This window comes from Carassius carassius, chromosome 32 (assembly GCF_963082965.1).
Source record: "Carassius carassius chromosome 32, fCarCar2.1, whole genome shotgun sequence".
In the NCBI taxonomy this organism is placed as follows: domain Eukaryota; kingdom Metazoa; phylum Chordata; class Actinopteri; order Cypriniformes; family Cyprinidae; genus Carassius; species Carassius carassius.
Window position 1 is genome coordinate 19,702,903 of NC_081786.1, and position 21,344 is coordinate 19,724,246.

General features: G+C 39.5%; 1 protein-coding gene across 1 annotated transcript; it reads right to left on the reverse strand.

Annotated features, from left to right (window-relative positions):
- Positions 1-1,639: 1,639 nt before the first annotated feature.
- Positions 1,640-21,318, reverse strand: crip2 (cysteine-rich protein 2). The gene is made up of 8 exons (XM_059520697.1): positions 21,173-21,318; positions 10,296-10,390; positions 4,819-4,876; positions 4,170-4,304; positions 3,904-3,972; positions 3,716-3,810; positions 3,235-3,292; positions 1,640-2,997 (listed from the first exon to the last, which is right to left on the reverse strand). Exons 1-8 carry the CDS (start codon positions 21,213-21,215, stop codon positions 2,930-2,932), a joined length of 621 nt encoding a protein of 206 aa, XP_059376680.1. The 5' UTR covers positions 21,216-21,318; the 3' UTR covers positions 1,640-2,929.
- Positions 21,319-21,344: the final 26 nt, after the last annotated feature.

A 21,344-nucleotide genomic window follows, 5' to 3' on the forward strand; every position in this document is an offset into this window, starting at 1 on the left:
AAACCCACAGTGGCTTCTCCTACTGCAAATTACCTTTTAGTGATATTTGGCGCCAGTTTATCAGAAAGTGACAATTTAGTTTTCTTTGTCTTGCTGGATGGGGAAAAAAAAAAAAGTTTAATTCGCATCTTTGAATGGAAACACAGTTATAAAAAGAAAGTGACTACATACATTGCTACACTATTGAGAATAGACCTGTAAAATCTTGCTAATTTGACTGCACCTTAAACACAAAGAACAAAATTTAAAAATGTCGACAAGGACAGCTCCCGTAAACGTAAGTGTACGGGCCAACCAAACGACCAAAGAAGAGTTTGGGACAAGAGGAGACAAAGAGCGAATATTAATATCGGTGTTGCATTTTCTAGATGGAGAGAGCTTCGCGACAAACTTCAACTAGAAAGAGATACCGCTCTCACTTGTGTTTTACTTGACAAGAGTTGTTTTGATTCGTATCTTTACAGAAAACGTATGCTATAACGATCAACAAGATTAGCATTATGGGTCATACACGCCAAACGCAGGGCATCGCGTCTCTAGACCTGTGCGAGGAGAGTTTGATCCATAGTCTGATCGCATCTTTGCATTGACTTTGTACGTAATCTACTCGAGCAAATCGTTGAACTCGCGTTTGAAAATTATGACATCAAACACAACATTTACAAAACTTTACCTCATCCGTTAAACCCATGATTTATCTTTCCGTCTGATTGATGGCCGTCAGCGGTTGGGTAGGAGACAACAAATCCCATCATTCCACGCTCCTCCTTAAGCGTCATCAAACCACGCGATTGTTATTGTTTTGGTAGTGCGCCTTCTAGTGGCAGGTCCTACAACCTGTACCTTTAAGTGCTGGGCAACAATTAATTGCATCCTATATATACATATACATAAAAAAAAAATATTTACATGTATATATTTATATTAATATAATTTATTTTATATATAAAAAAAATTCTTAAATATATACATAATTTTTAGTGTATTTATAAATGCATAATAAATGTACACAGTACACACACACAGACATACACACAATACAACACATATTATGCAAACCAAAACGTTTATTTTGGATGTGATTAATCGTGATTAACTCTAGCAGCAATAGTCTAGTCACATTTTATTCTGTTTTTGTACAGAGTGGTAAACGTATGATTAAAAAAAGGATATCTTTACAATGAATATCTTGTTCTATTGATTTTGCTAGGAGCTCAAAGCACAGACAAATCTAAGCAGACCTAATATGACTGAATATAACCTTAACTGGAGATCAAGAGATGTTTTCACCAATGCTTTGAGAACTCACATCACTGGAGTATATTCCCAAGACAACCTTTAATTGTAAAATGGAGAAAAACCAATTACTACACAAAAGCATTTTGTGATCAAAGCACACAAATAGACTGTCAGAAAAATAATTCCAGTGAATGTTCAGAGATGTTGCTGTGGATAAGTGCATAACATGAAGATCATGACATAATCAAATTATTACTGGAAAATAGTAACAATGGCAGTGCATTCAAGGCCATCTGTATCTATTTACTTTAACTCCCTTGTTGTTCCCATCTTGTTATAGCATGTTTCAGTACAGGAGTCATATCGAGGTGCAATTAAATAAAAATCCAAGACAAGGGAAAAGCTTTATGTAAACTTTAATATGGGATTAAACAAACAGAAGCAGCAGGACTTGACATGCAGACTCTGCATAAGAGAGTTCTCCAAAGAACAAAAGGCCTGATACAGCAAAAATATATAACAGTCAGAGTACAAATACACCTTCAGAAAGACTGCAGTCGAATTCACTACAAACTAAAGAACTAATGGAAAACATAATACTTCAGTTTCAACACTTTGAGAAACTGGGGTTCGTTTAAAATATTCAGATCACAAATAATACAAAAGCTTATCCATACCTTTTCCTTAATATGTTTCATGCATCATGTAACGGTACTAGATTGGCATCAGAAATATTAGCTGCAGCTACTTGGTCACCAAGCACCAATCACATACACCCCTGTTCCCATCAGTCCCTGTGGACTTCAACTAGCTATCCCATAAATCAAGGGGTATCCAGACCTGCTCCTGGAGGGCCTGCAGATTTGAGCTCCATCCTGTCCCACGACACCAGCCTGGAAGTTTCTAGTGATCTGGAAGACCTTGATTGGCTGGTTCAGGTGTACTTAGATCTGGAGCTAAACTCTTCAGGACAGTGGCCCTCTGGGAGCAGGATCTGTCCTCCCCTTAAAAATAAGAGCTTGGCCGTTTCACTTTACTGTCTGCATATATGCTGCAGATCTTCTCTTAAAAAGTTGCAACTAAAGAATGTTGCCATATGGCCAAAAAGGTAAATCTGGGTTTGGGAATATTTTTCAGATTTATGATGATGTGCTCCCGAATGCACCTGCATGGAGACTCTAAGGCGAGCAGGCATTTCAAACAGCTCGGCTCCTCTTCATGTAACAAAACTCCCTCAGTGAACTTCTGTTGTTTTATCTGCTACTAGAACACTCATTACACAAGCATCCTACTGTACATGCAGTATTGTGGAAGTAGGGATCTTACTTTTTCCTTTATAGAGGAGCTACAATACAGTGCTTTAATGATAATACAAACAAAGATACTGTATACACAAATAAATGACCTTTAAATGAATCATAGGACAAATAAAAAATGATTAACCAGTTCAAATTTTCCTCTTATTGGGGTTCATTGTAATTGGGGTAGATCAAAAAGAAGAGGCCAAGGGACTGTCAGTGGTGCGGCTGGAGCTCAAGGCATGATTATATGTGGCGTCACTTTTCTGCAGAAACGTTCAAGCTGGCACAGGTTATCTGTGATAAGGCAAAAAGTGGGGCATATGTGAAAGTGTGTGAGGTACTGGTAGTGCCTGTTATTATAGTGAAGTTGGGCTTCCCGGGATTGAAAATCAAGGCTGGGCCTCCGTGGTGGGCTCCTTGTCATAGATGTAGCTGCCGACACCACCAGTGTTTACACCTAGAAGTCCAGGAGAGTGGATCAGACTGGGTTAATAACTAATTTCACTTGGACATATCAGGTTTTCAGGATTCATTATGATTTCAAGAAAGCAGAAAAGTATATTAAAGATCTAAAATTGCTAGAAAAGTTAAGTGTCTCCACTGCAAATGAAGAACTGCTCATTTGAAATGATTTCAGATTATTTTCTGACATTTAAGCAATGGCTCCATCTAGAGTTGAAAACTCTCATAGTACCTTTTGGACCGAAGAGGACAGCATAACATGGTTTATGGCAGTAGGGCTGACCATCATGCTGCAACACACAAAAACACATTTTAAGATAAATTCATGCATTTAGAAATAGAAATGTTTATGTATCAGCACTTTCAACTGAAAAATATTGCATTCATACATATACAGTGTGCCAAGGCTTCTACGGTGATAATGTTCTTTTTCTGCAAATTAATTCTCACATTAAGTCATCCTGAGATTTCAGTTTTATTTTGATTAACTGTACTTACTCCCAAAGGAACCTATGAATCACAATTTAAGAATTAATTGATTTATTACCTATTAAAAAAATTTAATGACCCATAGATGCCCTGCGGTTTATTCAAGAAATGAATTAATTGTGATTAATATTATGATTCATTTCTTTAACATGGACGGAATTCATGAAAGAATCATGGAAGCCATCTTTGTGCTTCTACTATTAGCAACTTCATTTTCCTCTCACCTCTGCGTGGCTGCCAGCTGCCAGGGTCTTACTGCATCTCTCACAACGCAGGCACGGACGATGCCAGTCCTTCCCCAGTGACGTCACCTTCTCAGCTGCCATAAGTAATAGGGCATGTCATTATGCTACCGCCACCGTTAAAATCCAAGTCACAGTATGAAATGCTGTTAGGACCGAGAGAAGCATACCAAAATAGACCTTCTTGTTGCATCTGGGACACAAGTTGGCTTCCCCAGAGAAGGTGGTGATGCTTCCAGCTGAAATGAGAGATGCATGCACTCCATGATCCAAATAAACACTGCGCAATTTGTTATTATGTCTTATTGCAAAACATTTAGAATGCAATGATTTGTAGCTAAAGGGAGATGCACACAACCTACAACCTTTATATTGTGGCCTCAATTGTACACTCGGCCTGTTAAGATCAGAATAAGTCAGTTGCTGCTGTTTGTACCTTTAGATGGTGGCCTTGAAGATGCCGGGACCCATTTCTCCTGAGGATTGGGTGCAGAGTCTACGGTGGATGCAGGTGGGGAGGGATTGGCTGGAGCCTCATACACATATGAGCCAGCACCCCCAATGTTCACACCTACATAATAAACAAGGTTTCATGAAAATATCTCTCCATCATACAACATTCATATTAAGAAATGTTGGATATGACTAATACCATTTGTTCATTCATTAAAATTAGTTAATGCATTTGGTATCATGAACTGGCAATACTTTTACCACATTTATCCATCAAATTTCATGTTAATCTCTGCAGATACCAATACATTTTAACCATGTACATAAAAACAAATTAACAATAGTATATACATGATAAAACAACCTACTGTACATTAATAACACTAAACCTTACTGCGAAGAAGTGTCAGAGAATGTTCCTAATGCCCAACAGAGGGCACTATTTAATTTCATGACAACAATGATTTAACTATTTATTCTTACTATATATACACAAGAGTTCAAATTCGCTTAAGTCATGTCAGTCATTCCATAACCCTGTGTGTTGTATATATGGTAAATGGACAGAGGTTAGAAGAGTTCCGTGTTACTTGACTTCAATCTGAAATCCTATGCGTTTCATCTCCTCTCACCTTTTGGCCCAAAGAGGGCAGCATAGCATGGCTTGTGGCAGTATGGTTTCCCATCATGCTGTGAGGATGTAAAACAGAAGAAAAACATGGTCATTCTAGGCTTATTTTTCATCAATTAGATCTCTACAAGTGAATGAGTGTGCATTAGCTGGTGTAAGTTTGCAATGTAATCTGCAGCTTGGTAGACCATCCTAAATGTCTAAATGGCACAGACTGTGGTTATCTTGGCATCCACTCCCTGATAACACTCACAGCAGTTACCAGGACACGGTCTATGTTGATGGAAAAGGACACCCATAGAGTGCCTTGAGTGTGACTGCATGGAAGATGAAACAGATTTCAATGGCAGTTGCTCCCAGAGCCCTGGTCAGGGCCATGGCGGGAAAAGGTTGCCATGGGAACCGTCAGACGACAGCTGTGTGACCGTTACCGCTGCGCGGGACAGGATAAAGGAACGGAAGGGGCAGAGAACAGTGGCCTCATGCCAGGACAAAAGTATGCAAGGGGAAAATCTGTGTAATGAGCCCCACATTCCAACAAAGGCTAGCAGACACCTTCCTGTCTCAATTGCAATGACCGGAAAACTTGATGTTGTAAGATGTCAATACTTCTAAAAAAGGCAAAAAAGCTACACTCGTTGAATACAGAGGTGTAGTGGTTCTGGTGTGATTCAATCTGGATCCTAAAGTGTTAGCCCAATTAGACCACTAGGGAGGGAATTAGAGGACTTCATCAACACTCCTAAGCTTTCCTGTAGCTCAAATAATGGAGCAAGGTGTTAGCAACATCAAAGTCATGGATCCAATTCTTAAGGAAAGCATGCGCTGATCAAATGTAAATGAGCACCTTAAGTGCAATGAAAGTTGCAAGTTGCTTTGTATAAAAGCATCTGCCAGATGTATAAATGTAAATGAAGTCTCACATATCAAGATGTTGACATGAAGTCTGGTCAACTTTACAGCTTTTTATAGTCAAGATCCTATAGAGGAATCTGAAATGTGTGGTCAAGGAAATCTTATTACTATGCTATAAAGTTTCTCAAAGATTAAGTTTGTTCACACTTTTCATGTTTGGTTTGATTAAAACGAACTGCGCACCAAACAAACGGACCAAGACCGCTAAAAACATGGGTCTTGGTCCAATTAGCCTTTCGCCGGCCCCTCCCCCAAAACGGCCATTGTCTAATCACACATCATAGCAACCGTTACTATGTGAGGCAGTTCCGACAAACTTTGACTCCAAGCAAGATGGTGAAGCGGTGCGCCCACGGCGTTTGTAAATTGGACACTAGAATAGAGCTGTAATCGGGCCTTAAAAGTTAGGCCCGACAGGACCCGAGCCCGACAGATTTCAGCCCGAGCCAGACAAGTACATTTTGATTGACAGCTTTTTAAAAGCCCGAACCCGTTTACAGCCCGACATTATTCAAATGTACACACGCACACAGCTCTTTTGCCTTTTGTCAAGAATGGGTCATTTATACATGTTTTAACAATTTATACATGACTAACGTAATAGGCCACTTGGAAGTTTGAACAAAGAAATAAAATAAGTCCTCTGTGACATCGTAACATCTCAGAACTCTAAATAGCCCTAGGTATAGACTCATTTAATAAAAACGAGTCTTTCTTAAAAATTTTAATTTAGATAAATTCTAAATTAAGATGGGTATTTGGCAATAACGAAATTAATTAAGATAAAGACTCTGCCTTATTTGCTTCGCCATAGCAGCTGAAATTTAATAAAAGAATAATGCCAACATTAGCCTATATAGGCTAGCCTATATGTCTACATTATGCATTTAAGACTCAATTAGTATTTAGTTATCATTTTTAAAACCTTTACTCACCAAGATAATAATAAAAATAGCTACTTGCAATAGACAACAATAGACCATAACATATGAAAGAGAACTTTCCCAGCAGTGCAAGAGCATGACTGGTACACAAGGCTGTGCTGGTTGCATTTGAGGTACAGGTCATGGTGTTTCTCAGATTTCGCTTTTTTTCCCTCCACGGCATACTGTAGACCCTTTTGCCTCGATCAGGAGGATATCGCGGAGGTATTACTCCAAAAAAGGTCACTGACACGCACGGGTATACCTCTTCCCGTCATGGCAATCTGTCGCGCTGGTCGTGTTTGACCATTTGTTTGTCGGAAGTAGCAACAGTAACTAAGGGGGGCGGGGCTCGGTGAAAAGCTAATTCCAAACCAAAAATATGAACGCAACATGGACCAAATTTCTAAACGAACTGAAAACAGAATGTAATGACAAGATGCGATACTATGAAACATGATTTCGATGACACTGAATGAACAGTGCATCCAAAACCAAATGAGCTGCAATCTCAAACTGTATTGGGCAACAGATCACACAAGCTTAACTATATGCACTTAATGACCACATCGACATTGGCATGTGGTTTTCAGTGCTCTCTGAGGTTCATGTCACTTCAGGGGTCAGTTGCATAAACTTAGCCACCAATTTAAGACTGTGTCTTAAGATCTAGTTTGACCAACTAGCAGTTGCCAAGGGGAAATCGGTCCTACTATTCCAATACAAATAAGACCAATCTACATAGGGCGGCAGTGGCTCAGTGGTTCCTGTAGGATGTCTACAAACCGGAAGGTTGGTGGTTTAATCCCTGGCTCCACCTGACCAAGTGTCGAGGTGTCCTTGAGCAAGACATCTAACCTAAGCTGCTCCCGATGAGCTGGATGGCGCCTTGAATGGCTGACACAGCAGTCTGTGTGTGAATGGGTGAATGTGAGGCAAATTGTAAAGCGCTTTGGATGGCCATGTGGTCTGTTGAAAGCGCTATATAAATGCAGTCCATTTACCATTAACCATATTCACGACTGAATTAAAAAACGTTATGACCTGTCTTAAAGAAAAAAACTGAGACTACTAAGTTTTCAAAAAGTTAGTCTAAAAATTGGCAATTAAAATTAGATCTTGTTTTTTGATAAATCTCTAGACATATTGTGTGATATGCATCAGACAGACAGTGGAGAAAATCTGTGGGTGTGATGTCTAAGCCAGATACGAAGCTCAATCCATCAGCTCCCATAACAGGTCTCACTGGTCATCTCTCACCGGTCATATAGAGCAGCGCACCAGCCCACACCTTTCCCAGAGCCTCTCACATATTCTGGTAATTGAATCCAAACTCTCTCTATTCTGCCTCTACTTAACATGGCTATTCCCATAAACCCTCTCACTTTACCCTGCCAGAATCCACGGAGGACACTAAGGGATTCTCATCTTATCCACAGGGCGAGTTCTTGTTCGATCAATGGTCAAAGAGAAAGTTACACACATGTATTACCCATCTTCACTTTACCCCATCCTTGTTCCTGTACCGTGTAAGACCTAGCAACCTGACCTACATCCAGATTTAGGCTGATGTGAGCAGTGAAGATGTTAATATGCTTACAAAGAGATTACAGAGAGAATTCCTTCTATTTGTGACTCTCTTCATAGAGTAAATGCAACACTCTGTGTTTCCTACTCTTATCCTTGTGGAATACAGGCCCAAGGCAACATGATGACTGATGATGACGATTCCTCTGGCTCTAAAACATCTCTGCCCTGTCCTTTGCCCTCTACTGCTATTCCGATCTAGATAACACATCACTGTGTGATGTAACAGGATGCTGGAAAGGTCATGGTGAATTTCATTTGGCTTGCGGTCATGCACACAGGAACATTCGGGATGTACAAAACTGGCCAGCTAGCTCTCAACAAATCACTGAAGACGAGCATCATGAGATACGATTACACACAGCAATCCAAAAGAGATGAGGAGGCAAAATGCTTGTTGCAACATCCTGTAGGTTGAGACATTCAGTTTGTTTTTGAATTTTCATGTTTGCATCATTTTTACCCCTTAAATTGTGTTTATGTCATGCTAGCTCCCCACACACATAAAGGCCGGGACACACCAAGCTGACTTCAAAGAACTAGCAGCAACGAAATCTGATGGTGTTGTGGCCTCGAGTTGGAACACACCACACATATCAGCAGCTATTAATAATATATATTCTTCATTCAAAAGGGGAAACCGAAACACAGATAAACGAGATAAACGCATATATACGAAATGTAAACAAAGCAGTGCTTAGCGAACTCGTTCGATAAACTGAACATCCAATCAGAGCTCTCACTCTCGCCGACGGCCACGACCCGAAGAGAGCCGACGAGTGGAACACACCAAACAAACTAGACCGACCGTCGCTCGCCGGCTTCAGTCCTGCTTCTGGACTCTTCAAATAGACCACTGGTCCTCTGATGGAAACGCACAGTGTCACAAAATCAATACTCAGCTGTAGGAGTTTGAGTTTCCCTAGCTAGACTGCAGAGAGGTAGTGTGTGATCTCTGACTTATGCCGCGTTTCCACCGAAATTACCCAGAAAATTTGTACCAGGAACTTTTTCTCCCAGGAACTTTTTTCCCCCCAGACCTGTTGCTTTCTGCGTTTCCACCGCGGTGTAAAGTACCGGGAAGATTAGGCAAATAGACTGGTGACGTAGGTCTGCGCGCGTTTCTCAATACAAATATGCTGATTTTGGACGTGCAATCTCGGTAGTTCAGACTTTGTGCATTCGACTCGGGAGTGTGATGACGACGCAAGTCCAGTAAATCTGCAAACAGCAGCGTACTTGATAACTTCAGTCAGCTGACCATGGCTACTGCTATTTTCCTCTCTGTATATTTACAATAAAATGAAATAGGATATCAAATACCACTGCCTCCTTTCGTTTTCATTTAAGCATAATAACAGCTGCAGAAATGTACTTAGTTCAGGGATATGTGTATATATACAGCCATTACAATGAAATGAAATATTATATAGATTTGCCTTTTTTATTATCATTTTAACATATAGATAAATTTAATACAGACCAAAGATAACCTGTTAGATTTACCCAAAACGAATTATATTTTATGTTTAACCACTAAAGATACATCAGAGCCAGCGGCACACATCAGAAGGTCTAGCCGAGGAGAGGCTGCTTCTCGGCGGATAGATGATCACTGAGCTCCCGCTGGTCGCGTGGAGCTGACCGTCTCTGAGATCGGCGAAACACATTTTTAAATAGGCGCTGTCTTTATAAATAAACCACAGATTTGAGTTTTAAACAACTACATTCTCGCCTGAAATACTTTTAAAATTACATTTCATGACACAATAACAGTAATATTTAGAAAATTTTTATCCGAATAAATGGTGGTTGAACTCAACCAATGCTGTGTGAACTCAACCAATCAGGATGTTTAGCGCCCAAGTCCCGCCCCCGAAAGTTCCAGAACTTTGAAAAATTACACCTCGCCAGCAGGGACTTTCTGAGGGGCATTTTTTTACCCGGAACTTTATTTAGTTCCTGGTTCCTGCGGTGAAAACACACCGGGTACCAGGCCAAAGTCCCTAGTTCCTGGGTAAAGTTCCTGCGGTGGAAACGCGGCATTACTCACCTCAGCATGGCCACCCGCGGTGAGGGTCTTACTGCAGCGCTCACACTTCAAACAGAACTTGTGCCAATCCTTCCCCAGTGATGACACTTTTTCAGCTGGGAGATGAGAAAGAGAGAGAGAGAAAGACAGATTTTTACACTTTTTCATTAAAAATATGTAAGTCCATACATGAAAAATCCTTCTGCCCTAATACTTATAACGATGGTAGCCGCCCTAACTTAAATAACTATTTTAAAGAAAAAAACCTTCGGGCGCCAGACAGGATTAAACCTGTCAAAAAAGTTAACTTAACCCAGGATAGCAGAAAAATAACCACCGGTTACACAACAAATTATAATATATAATATTCCCAGTATTCATAAAACAGCAGGCAAAGAGTACCCAGGTGACCTACTACTTTCAAATGAAATTCTGAAGTTAGCATCCAATAGACAATTTACTATCTCATGAGGGCAAAGAAGAGAACTGGCAGCGAAAAAAACTTGCTGCTAGCTCACAAAACAATGACAGCATATGACACAGTTATGGAGAGTCTCCACACAGCATTATTAATGTTGGATCTGCATAATTTTAAGATCCATCAAGCTTCATGTTTTGGGGATGTGTGCTGGTCTGGACATGGCATTTTCATTCTGATAATCAATGTGACATCATATTACATAAAAACAATGAAAAGCACTGGCCTCATTGTGAGTGGTCACAGTGGTTCATTCCATAGCTGAGATGTGTTGACATGAAACACAAGGAAATGCAGTGGAGGGGCTACTTAGGACTGGGCAGCTAAGTGGCGACATCCACACAGTACAGAGACCCACTGCTCCATTTCCCCTCCTGTCCCATTTCTTCAAGAGGGTCCTGGGAGACTTCCCCAGACCTAATATTACTCTTTCCATTTATAGAGCTCACTCTCAAGACAATACATAAGGCAGGACTGCTGGGACAGCTCTCTCACTTCAGAGGAAACACCTTCGCTTATCAAAATGGCACAATCAGCTAGAAAGAATGATGCATTTCCTTCTGCTCTCCCCTACTTCCTAGCTTTTCCGCCTGGAGAAGTACAGTATTGTTTTCGTTCTGTCAGTTTTGCATCCCTCTGTCTCTCAGGGGGTCTAGGTCAGTACAGAAGAGATCAGTTTCACCATCAGAGAAGGAGATTTTATACTGCTAAAGTGAAGCAAAGACTGAGATACACAAGTATACTCAAACACAGAGGCGTAGCAACAATTTAAAATGTGTGGGCATGAATGTTTAAAAAGTATTATAATGTCTGGGACAAATGTTGAAACAGTTGGTATCTTTACATTTTTCTAAAGAAAATGAGAGTTACACTTGCCTTTGCAATACTTGCCGCCCTACTGCAAGGGTGCTGTTAGTGGATGTCAGGCGTTGCAGGGCAGTCTAGTTTGAAGTGCATTGCAAAGTGGTTACTGGGGTGTTCTAAATGGTTGTTTACTGGCACAAGTCTCTGGTCTCTGTAAGTTTTAGGTCCTTCCTTGAATCAGAGGGATTTTTTCACAACTTATTTAACATCAGATAAACATCTTTAATTTGCCTAGAAAAGTGCACAACTCTCCTTAAACGTTTTTTTGGAAGTTATTATTGGCTTTTATTGGGCAAAGTTCTGCGAGCCCGGACTCGAACTCGAACCCAGGTCAGATGCATGATTTGGGGAATCATTTATGCATAGCACACTGATAATACCTGCAACACAGTTTCATATGGAAGTACAACAGTTAAACAATAAGGGGACATAATACAAACAGTTTCTGCCAATCTCATGTTAATCTTGAGAACTATAGAGTAGTATTTCATCCTTCATATCACTGAAGAGACTTTAGCTTTAGCAAATTTATAGAAGACAGACAGCTTTAGGCATCTCCTAGAAAACAAGCTCTTGGAGGCATGTTGTGGGTAAAGCTAAAGAAACACGAGCACGAAAAAAGATTTGTGTAGTGATCGTCTGCAAGCTGTGACATCAACATAAAATGTGAACAAGAAACTTTATTGAACTAAATTTTATTTAATTTGTTAACACACTTCTCTGTTGACATTCTTGATTTTGTGTTCTAAAAAGTCTGTGCAGCGCTGCAGACAACTTTCATAACCCAAATGAAGCACATAGATGGGCGTGCTCTTGCTCCGTCTGATACAAGGAATTCATTAGATCAGGAATTGTCCATATAAGGAATTCCTCCCTTTATGACATCATGAAGGACCATACTCAAAAAAAAAAACTTTCCAAAACCTTTATACGAACCCTGAAGGAGTGTATGTGGCCCATAAATACTCCAACAAACGTCCAACTAATTTCATGTTTAGCATGAGAATCCAAATCTTTAGCAGTGTAAATAAGTCACAATGCATGAAATAGCTTTAGACCTCCCCTTTAAAGATGAAAAAGAGAAATAGTTACAGTATGTACTATAAATGTAACCCTATCACTAACACAGGCATCATATCCAAATTAATTCTAGGCTCACACTGGAGAGACATAGAGATCCAGACAGTATAAATCACTGTTTTCCAGCAGGAGGCTAATCCAAGATAAGTGAGATTTCACAGTCAATGGCCCAACTGGGTATAAAGAGAGAGAGTGTGTCTCTGCAGGGAAGATGCCAATGCCAATGACTACTATACAACGTAAGTGTTTGTGTATGTGTGTGGTGGTTGACGAAGTGCAGATGAACAGAGTTGCCATTAAAAGGGCTTCTGTTGTTGTACAAGAGGTTGCTGGGGGAGCCGTTTAAGTTATTGGTGTAGTTTTGCGTGGGCGGAGGAAATAGCTAATCGCTCATCAAGCTGAATAGACCCCTGGACGACCTCTAGTCAAACTCTAACACACATTCTTTTACTACAGCCAAAGGAAATCAGTGTCTTGTGTGGTATATTTACAAGAAGCTTTGTCTGCAGACAAAACTGTAAGCCTGGTTTCTGCTTTCCAACAGAAACGGTGCGACTATAGCGATATCCTAACAGCACTGTCATCTCTTTCATCCCTAAGGGAATCCATTCGACTGGCGAGGGAAGACACGGGAGGCCAGAGAGGGCTTCATTAAAGAGTCAGGTTACCTTGGATGCGAGGCGTAGATGCATGACAGCCGTAATGGGCAGCTGTGTAAGACTATACGAGAGGTTGCAGTACCTCCCAATGTCCGGCTCTAAAGAGCACACGCAGTGCAATATGTACACCTGATCGCTGATAAGCTTCTTAGTGCTTTGTTTTGAGCTGCAGAGGTAATCTCTTTAGTCCTGCTGGTACTGTCTGTAGAGGTAACGTCTCCCGTCAGCCATTAGATCTTGTGTTTTCCCTCAGTTTACCCCACAATTAAATTAGACATAAAACACATCAAACACCAGGTCAACTGATCCATGAACAACACAGAGGTTTGTTGTTTAATGTGTTTTGGCTGGAGTGCAAAGGGAGCGTAAACGAAAGCCTCAGCACCTTTACACGAATGAGCTTATGCCATCTCAGCAGAATAAATGCAGGTTTGGATGTGGGCTAATGGAGCTGCACTGAGAACTCATTTCGAAAGCAAATCTGTCACAACTCTCTCAACCAAACAAGAGTCGTATGTGATTTAATGAAGTCAACATTACCAAGATTTATCAACATGATATCATGTAAATACGTCTCTCTGTAAACATGTCATGCTCAATATCCTGGGGTTGTTCCAGAACAGAATAGGCTCTTTAAAGAGTATTACTCTGACTCTGGAAGGAAGAAAAAAAAAATCAAGCCGTGAGAGAGACGCATCAACATCCATCTCGGTTTAATCATTCTTATTAAGTTTGTCTAGGCACAACAGATGCATCTATCTCTCTGCAACATGGGGACACTGTATTTCTATTTGTTTAAATGTTTTTCTTTAGACAGCGAGGATTTTTATTTTTGATACCATTGTAAAATTGACCCTTCCCTTCCTTGGGAAGCTTCACCCTCTTGGTTTCTATTGCAAATTTAGACAAGCTTTATGGAACATCCCTAATGGAAGAAAGCTGTAAGATGAACTGTAATAATATATCCTCTCTGGCTACATTATGTCACTATTAAAAGGCCAGTTGTGGCATAATGGTTAGAAAGTCGGACCTGTAACCTGAAGGTCCTGGGTTTGATTCTCAGTACTGGCAGGAAATTTAGGTTGGGGAATGAATGAACAGTGCAGTTAAAGTAAGGCACATAACCTCAACTGCTCCCCGGGCTTCCCAAAGCTTCATATGTGTGTTTTAGGTAACAGTTATAGTTTACCCTTTGTTTTTAATATGGAAGTTCACAGGAAGTGATAGGAGAGCAGAGGGGAACGGAAATGGGAAAAGAATGCAGGGACTTGAACAAGAGTGGCCAAAGTGCTATTGTGCGATATGTTGGAGCACTGCCCAAAAAGCTATTGTCTTCAGTAAATAACGTTTTTTTTTTTAAATTTGGGACTTAGTGAAGGGTCAGTAAGGTGGGTTTAAACGAGGTCAGTACAAAGGCTGTTTTCAAAAGTGGAAGATTTATCCACTTTATCTTTAAAAGTAAGATTGCTTTGTTGAAAAAAAAAACAGCATATACTGGATAGGTATGTTTTGAAGCTCATGACCAGCTAAGGACCAGCTTAAACCAGCTCAAACCAGCAATCATGCTTCAAAACATACCTAAGCAGCATATGCTGGATTTTCCAACAAGGTGTGCATGGCCATTTTTAATTTAAATGTGCAAGGCTTCTAGTGTCAACCTTAACCAGTTATTTTAGCTGCACAAAAAACAGTTTACTGTACATTGTTATTCTTTTTAGTTATTTACCTATAATGGCTAATGAATCAGAAGGCTCACACATTCACAGGAAATACCTTACAACAGCATTAAAAAATTAAGTGGATATGGAGGCTCTACAAATGTGTGGTCCCTAAAAGTTGACATGAAACAATTTGCAACCCTTCAACTATCAAGGCCAAATCACCTGGTAGCCTAAACAACATCTAAATAGCCATCTGGCTATTGATTAACATTATTGGCTGGCTTTTGGTTTCATTTCAGAAGAAAGAAAGTTGTGCAACATGAAAGACTGTGTAGACCAACCTTGTTTGCATAATATATAAGACCAGGAATGTGTATTTAGAAAGTAAATAGGGCCATTTTTCATGAAACGGTATATCTGATGCTTAGTACTGCTCTAACGAGAAAAAGAAATTGAGAAGGAAGTTCTGTTATAAGCTGACCCTGACTCAGATGTTATCACAAATAAACAGTGCTAGGCCTTAACAACATTTACACAGCTGAACACCCTACAGGCACCACAGCAGGCATGCACTCTAAAACCTACTCCATCATCCTAAGCAGAGACTTTCAGTGTGTTAAAATGGGTTTTTATAAAACTGATAACTCAAAAATGAAAAAAAATAAACAAACAAGTACTTGCAATGGCTTGACGTTAACTCTGTACATGGTTTGAAGATCCGGCCATGCAAGACCTTAACAGATCAGGACTCAAAAGATGGGCAAAATGACATGTGTTATATATCTGTCCACTCAATGTGGTCGCACACATGGAAATCAATTTGAAAGGCAGGGACAGATTTGCTTCCACTTCAGCAGCCATTTATGTGGACCCATCTGTTCAGAGCACTACTATTATACTGTACTCTATCCTGACCGTGTCCCCTTGAACTGTAAAAGCAACATGCATGCCATCTGGGTCCAACATGGTGCTTCGCTTCGAGTCACTGATTACAGTCTGACCCGCTATCCTTGCACCTGAGGGCCTTCAGGCCTTAGCCAAACATGTACGATCACACACAGAGATAAAACGAGGTAAACTGTAGCTCAAATGTACACAAAATCATTACATGCCCTTCCTGGCTCCAGTAAGTAGGGAGATGATAGCTGTGGTTAGTTCCCATGATCCTCAGCTTTTTCAGCTATAAATAGCACACATGGTCTGTTCTCAAATCATTTTCTGTAGCTCTGTTTAAGGACCCTACTCTTCTGTGATGGCAAACAGAGCCTTTCTTTCAGACCCTGCCCATAGCCATCAACTCCTGAGTGGCAGTTCCTTCTCAAAACAAATCTCAAATGGCAAGCTTGGTTTTCCAATTTGCAGCAGCTTGTGAATTTCCTTACAGTAGTGCGGAAAGGCTGGGTATGCTTTGGGCCCTCGCTGCAAAGATGTGGCCCCGCTAACGCAAGACACGCTAAGATGTCTGTCTCTTCGCAGTTTCCTCTTGATATAAATTAGGCAACCTCGTGATTTTCAGTTGTCTGGCTCGAATGAGAGCTACATGTGCCTGTGTGCTATTGCAGTGCCCATGGCTGTCCGTACAAATCAATGCAGCTTCGTGGAGCTCGGCCTCGATCAGCTTCCCTGCAGCCAATATGAAACTGTACTGCTCCTCACATTTCAGCGGTTGGGTGAATATCATGAAATCTATTATGAACAGGCTGGATCACATTGCATTACAAAATCAAAAGTAAGAAATTGCTACTTTAATGTAAGCTGTTTTGCATTGCAACACATTCCTGACAATTAAGCACATTTTCTTTTCCAACTCTAATTACAGTAATGCCTTAAAATATTCATAACTGTACCATAAAACCTAGCATTTATGTCAAATATATAATAAATCTATAATTTATGTAAGTTTATTTTTAAACTATACATTTTGTGTAATTCAACCAGTTAAAATTCAGAATTTTTATTTAAATAGATTCTGATACATTCATGGGGTGATTTATGAACATTCTTGAGAGGAACAAATACACACAGCATTAAATTCTCCTTGATACGTCTCCAGGTAGAGCAAATTTATGGAGACAAATTATGCATGTCTGCAGGCCTTCGGGTAGGTCCAATTAGAATAATTTCAGTTTAAAGCCTAGTCCCATAAAACACAAGTAATTACATGATGGCTTAGATCTTTTTTCTTGCTAACCTTGCAACAAGCTAAAAAAAAAAAAAAAAACCATCTTGTAACTATGGTCGAGGTTCATGCCTGCCAGGAATCCTGACAAACAAGGCGAACGGCCCCCAAATCTGGCTCCCAGCAACGTCCCTAAACAGTTGACAAAAATACAAGAAGTTGCATTATATAACCTATTCTGCACAAATAAAACAGCTTGTGAGGCAGCCATGTGGAAAACACAGGGTTTTAATGGGTATATGCAGTAAAAGTAAATCCGAAAGAGTGAGAGATGGGGACAGAGAGAGAAAAAGGAAAAGTGGTATGGACAACTCCCCATTAAACCAATGGTCTGTCTGCCTGTATCTGAAACCAAAGGATAACATAATAGACATGCCCTCTCATATTTCGATGTGACTGGCATCTAAGAAAGCATTGCTAAATTCTTTTCAAGAATGAACATAGGCCTTGAAGGGAGAGCAGTGAAAAAGAATAGATGAAGGAAAGTGAAAGAAGCAGATTCTTTGTTTTGCAAGTGAGCTCGGTCTGCCATTAACAGGGACAGGATTTCTATCACATACATTTTTTACATTTGTTTACTTACAATGCTGCCTTTGTTTTTAGGCATACATGAATTGCTTGTATGGTTGTGTTCAAATGTGAAAGTGGACAAAATGCCGATAATATTTTTCAGAGTATATAGACTCTCAAATTTGGATAGCCCACCCATTTTGAATTGAAGTATGAAAAATGGTAAAGTACTGATTCAGTGTGTAACCTCTGAATGTGATAAATTAAGCTATTACACTTGCTCTTGTGTAAGAAAGCCACAGCATTTGCTAACAGCTGTTCAATAAATGATTAAAAGGTTCAACCGAAAGTTTGAAAAGTTTCCGCTCAATACAGTGGCTTACCACTTGAAACAGGAAAGGAATTTACAGGAACACATGCAATAACTCCCACAAACTCAGTTTGGAAATACCATCTGGAACAGCTGGGTCTGCAACCAAACCAATTTGTTTTTATTGAATATGTTACATTTAATGTTGAATATAAACTAGGGATGTAAATGAATATTTATAAATAAATCAAAAACTTTAACATTTAATACTATGGCAAAGTTATTGCTTGCTTTATTCAAACTGATTTTCTTTTTCATGAAAAGAAGAATTCTTCTTCCTGAAGAATGAAAGCTGTATCATACACTTGGAAAATTATGAACCATGTCACTTCTTATCGACACGTGAGCTGTGACAATACACTTATCTCACGAGATGAAAAAAAAAAATACACATGCTTGGTTCACTACAGCAAGACAATATTTTAATACTATTTTTAAGAAATTTTCAAAGACAAATTATTTGTCTTTTAATTACAAAAAGTTTAGCACCTTTCACACATACAGTCTTCACTGGTAAATTACCGGTAAGTTACCATTAATAGATCATGTGTGAACAGGATCTTTTCAAAAATCCAGGTGAATTTGTTTTTTGTAATGGCGATCATATCGTTCTTATGGAGATGACACGATTACTCTGAGCTGTTTACAAAGCTCCACTGCTTTATAATTCGCTTTTCTATGTAAATATGCGCTAGATGGACATCTTTGATCATTGCGCCTCACAGATTTTTGCCTCACTTCTCCATTCATCAGGGCTGCAACTCTCCACATGGATACTATTATGCGCGTCTCATGTTTATAAGAGCAAAACATTCTTACTGGCTAGTAATGTTAGTTTGGTTGAGAGTGAAAGCTGCTCCTCTCGTACCATTGGTAGGCAAACTCATGGACTCGAAAGTGATATCAACAAGATTTGTTTTTTTCCGCAGCCATACACTGAATGCCGGAAATCCGGCACAATGCCGGAAAACTTTAAGCTTATTGCTGGTTTCTGCTCATTCACGTCTAGACTGTGGATCTGGATGCAGCATTCACAGTCAACCTCAAATATTCCACTTGGTGACATTTCCATATTCAAAGGAAACACACTTCGAGGACCAAAAGAGGAGAACCGCACCGCTGCTCTTCCAAAGCTGTGTGGAATGCGTCTTGGCTTCAACGTGAGTCTAATAAAAGCACAGTCACCCGCATCCATCTCGACCAACTCCCTCATGACATAAACCGAGGACTTGGGTGAAACCCTGAATTGTCCTTTCTTCTGCCCTACGGCATCATGGACCATAAGACTGTCTGGGATGTCAGAAATCAGAAATGTCCTATACAATCAAAATGCAGCAACCATTTTGTTGGTCTCCATCAAAACTAGCCATCATGTCTTATTAAGACGTCAAAACGTTTGTATGTTTAAAGCAAAATTACTATTTTTGATGTTATATGAATGATTTTGCATATTATTAAGCTTGTGAACTAAATGGAAAAATTGGTTGTCCTATGTGAAATCTGGATCCTGAAGCATAACCTGCTGAAAAACAGTCAAGCTAGAGAACTTTCTGCCCACCCACTAGACACATAGCCATGAAAAGAGCTGCACTTGCGTTTATATAACAGCACCTCTCTCACTACATCGATTTAAAACCACCCGACAGCTTTATTGGTTGTGTGTTATGGCTGTTCGGTTGACACACAGATTAATACAACATAAATAAGAGCTAAATAATCATCTCAGTTTCCACCACAAAAGCTCTGATGCACTGATGAATAACCTTATAAATATGAGAGCAGGGATGATAAGGTCAAGTGGCAGTGAGGCTATTCAACCGTTTAATGGATTGAGAGGTGTATATATTGAGCAGACATCAATGCTGCTGGCCTGAAAATGGATATAAATAAAAACAAGAGGTCCTTCATTCACTATGATCTTTCAGCTCCCAAAACATCCACATCAAGAGCCACATGCTGTATTTTTTAAGAAAACATCTAAAAGCAAAGTAAAGTAACTTTCAAGCTTTCATTTTAGTGTTTATAAAAATAGCCCCTCATCTGGTCATGTTAAAAAAAGAAGAGAAAGGTGACTGTAAGATGTAGACAGGACTTAGACACAACTGTTCGTTATTAATGTTACAGAAGTGGGCAATAAAATTGTCTGAATACAAACTGGCTGTCATTGCACTTAGCAGTCTAAAAGTAAAAAGTTGCATATTTCTTTCCATCTATGATACTTTCCACAAATACAGTACAAAATAGGACAAAAAAGGCTTTTCTCCCTCTTTCTTAAATGGTCAGGGACAACATTTTATATGCATCATCATCACATGTGTAAAAACCATGATTTGTGAGATTTTGCTACATTTTACACAAAGAAAAAATAATTTACATCAAACATAGATGTCAAAATTAAATCTACAGTACTTATAAATTAAATATTTCATAAATAAATATAATGGATAAATAATATTTTCAATAGTTGAATATATAAAACAGAATTTGTAATATTAATAAATAAAAACAAATAAAATATAAGATGAAAATTAAACATAGCCTTGGGACAACGAACTGATATCAGACTTATGGTTTTAATTGTTGGGTACAGTGAGGAAGATCCAGAGCTAAGAGGAACAGACCAAAAATGACCAATTTGGGGGGGGGGGGGGGCTATAAACATATGATTTGTTTACAACTAGTTACTTTTCATATAGAGTTAGTTATATGACACAATCATTTATAAACATGTCTAATAAAGTTCTAAAAATACAAATAAATAAAAAATTGTCCCTCTAAGCACTCCAAAAGTCACGGAAATCCCGTATTCATGGAATGCACCTCATCTTTTCGAAATATTTTTTGGGAGTTTTGAAAGAGGTGAGTGTACTAGAAAGTATAAGTGAATTACTGAAAGCGGTGAAGTGAGTGATTATCCTCGGACAAATTTAAGAATCTCAGATGTTTAAATCCGCTTTATAAACACCTGTGTAAACAAACCATCCCTTTCCACGATTATACATCGTGGAAGTCATTTATCATATCAAAATATAACGGTGAATGCATTTTTAATAGAAGTTCAGAATTAAAAAAAAAAAAAAAGTAAACACAAACTTACCAAAATAAACAGTCTTTTCGCATTTAGGGCACTTTGAAGCCATGGTCTCTTGAAGAGGATCCTCTCACTCAGCGTCAGGTTTGTCTTCCACGCGCGCGAGTCGACCAATGGCTGGAGCGCGGGAGCGTCCACTGAAAGCGCCGCTCTGCATTTGCATAGCCCCGCCCTCTCT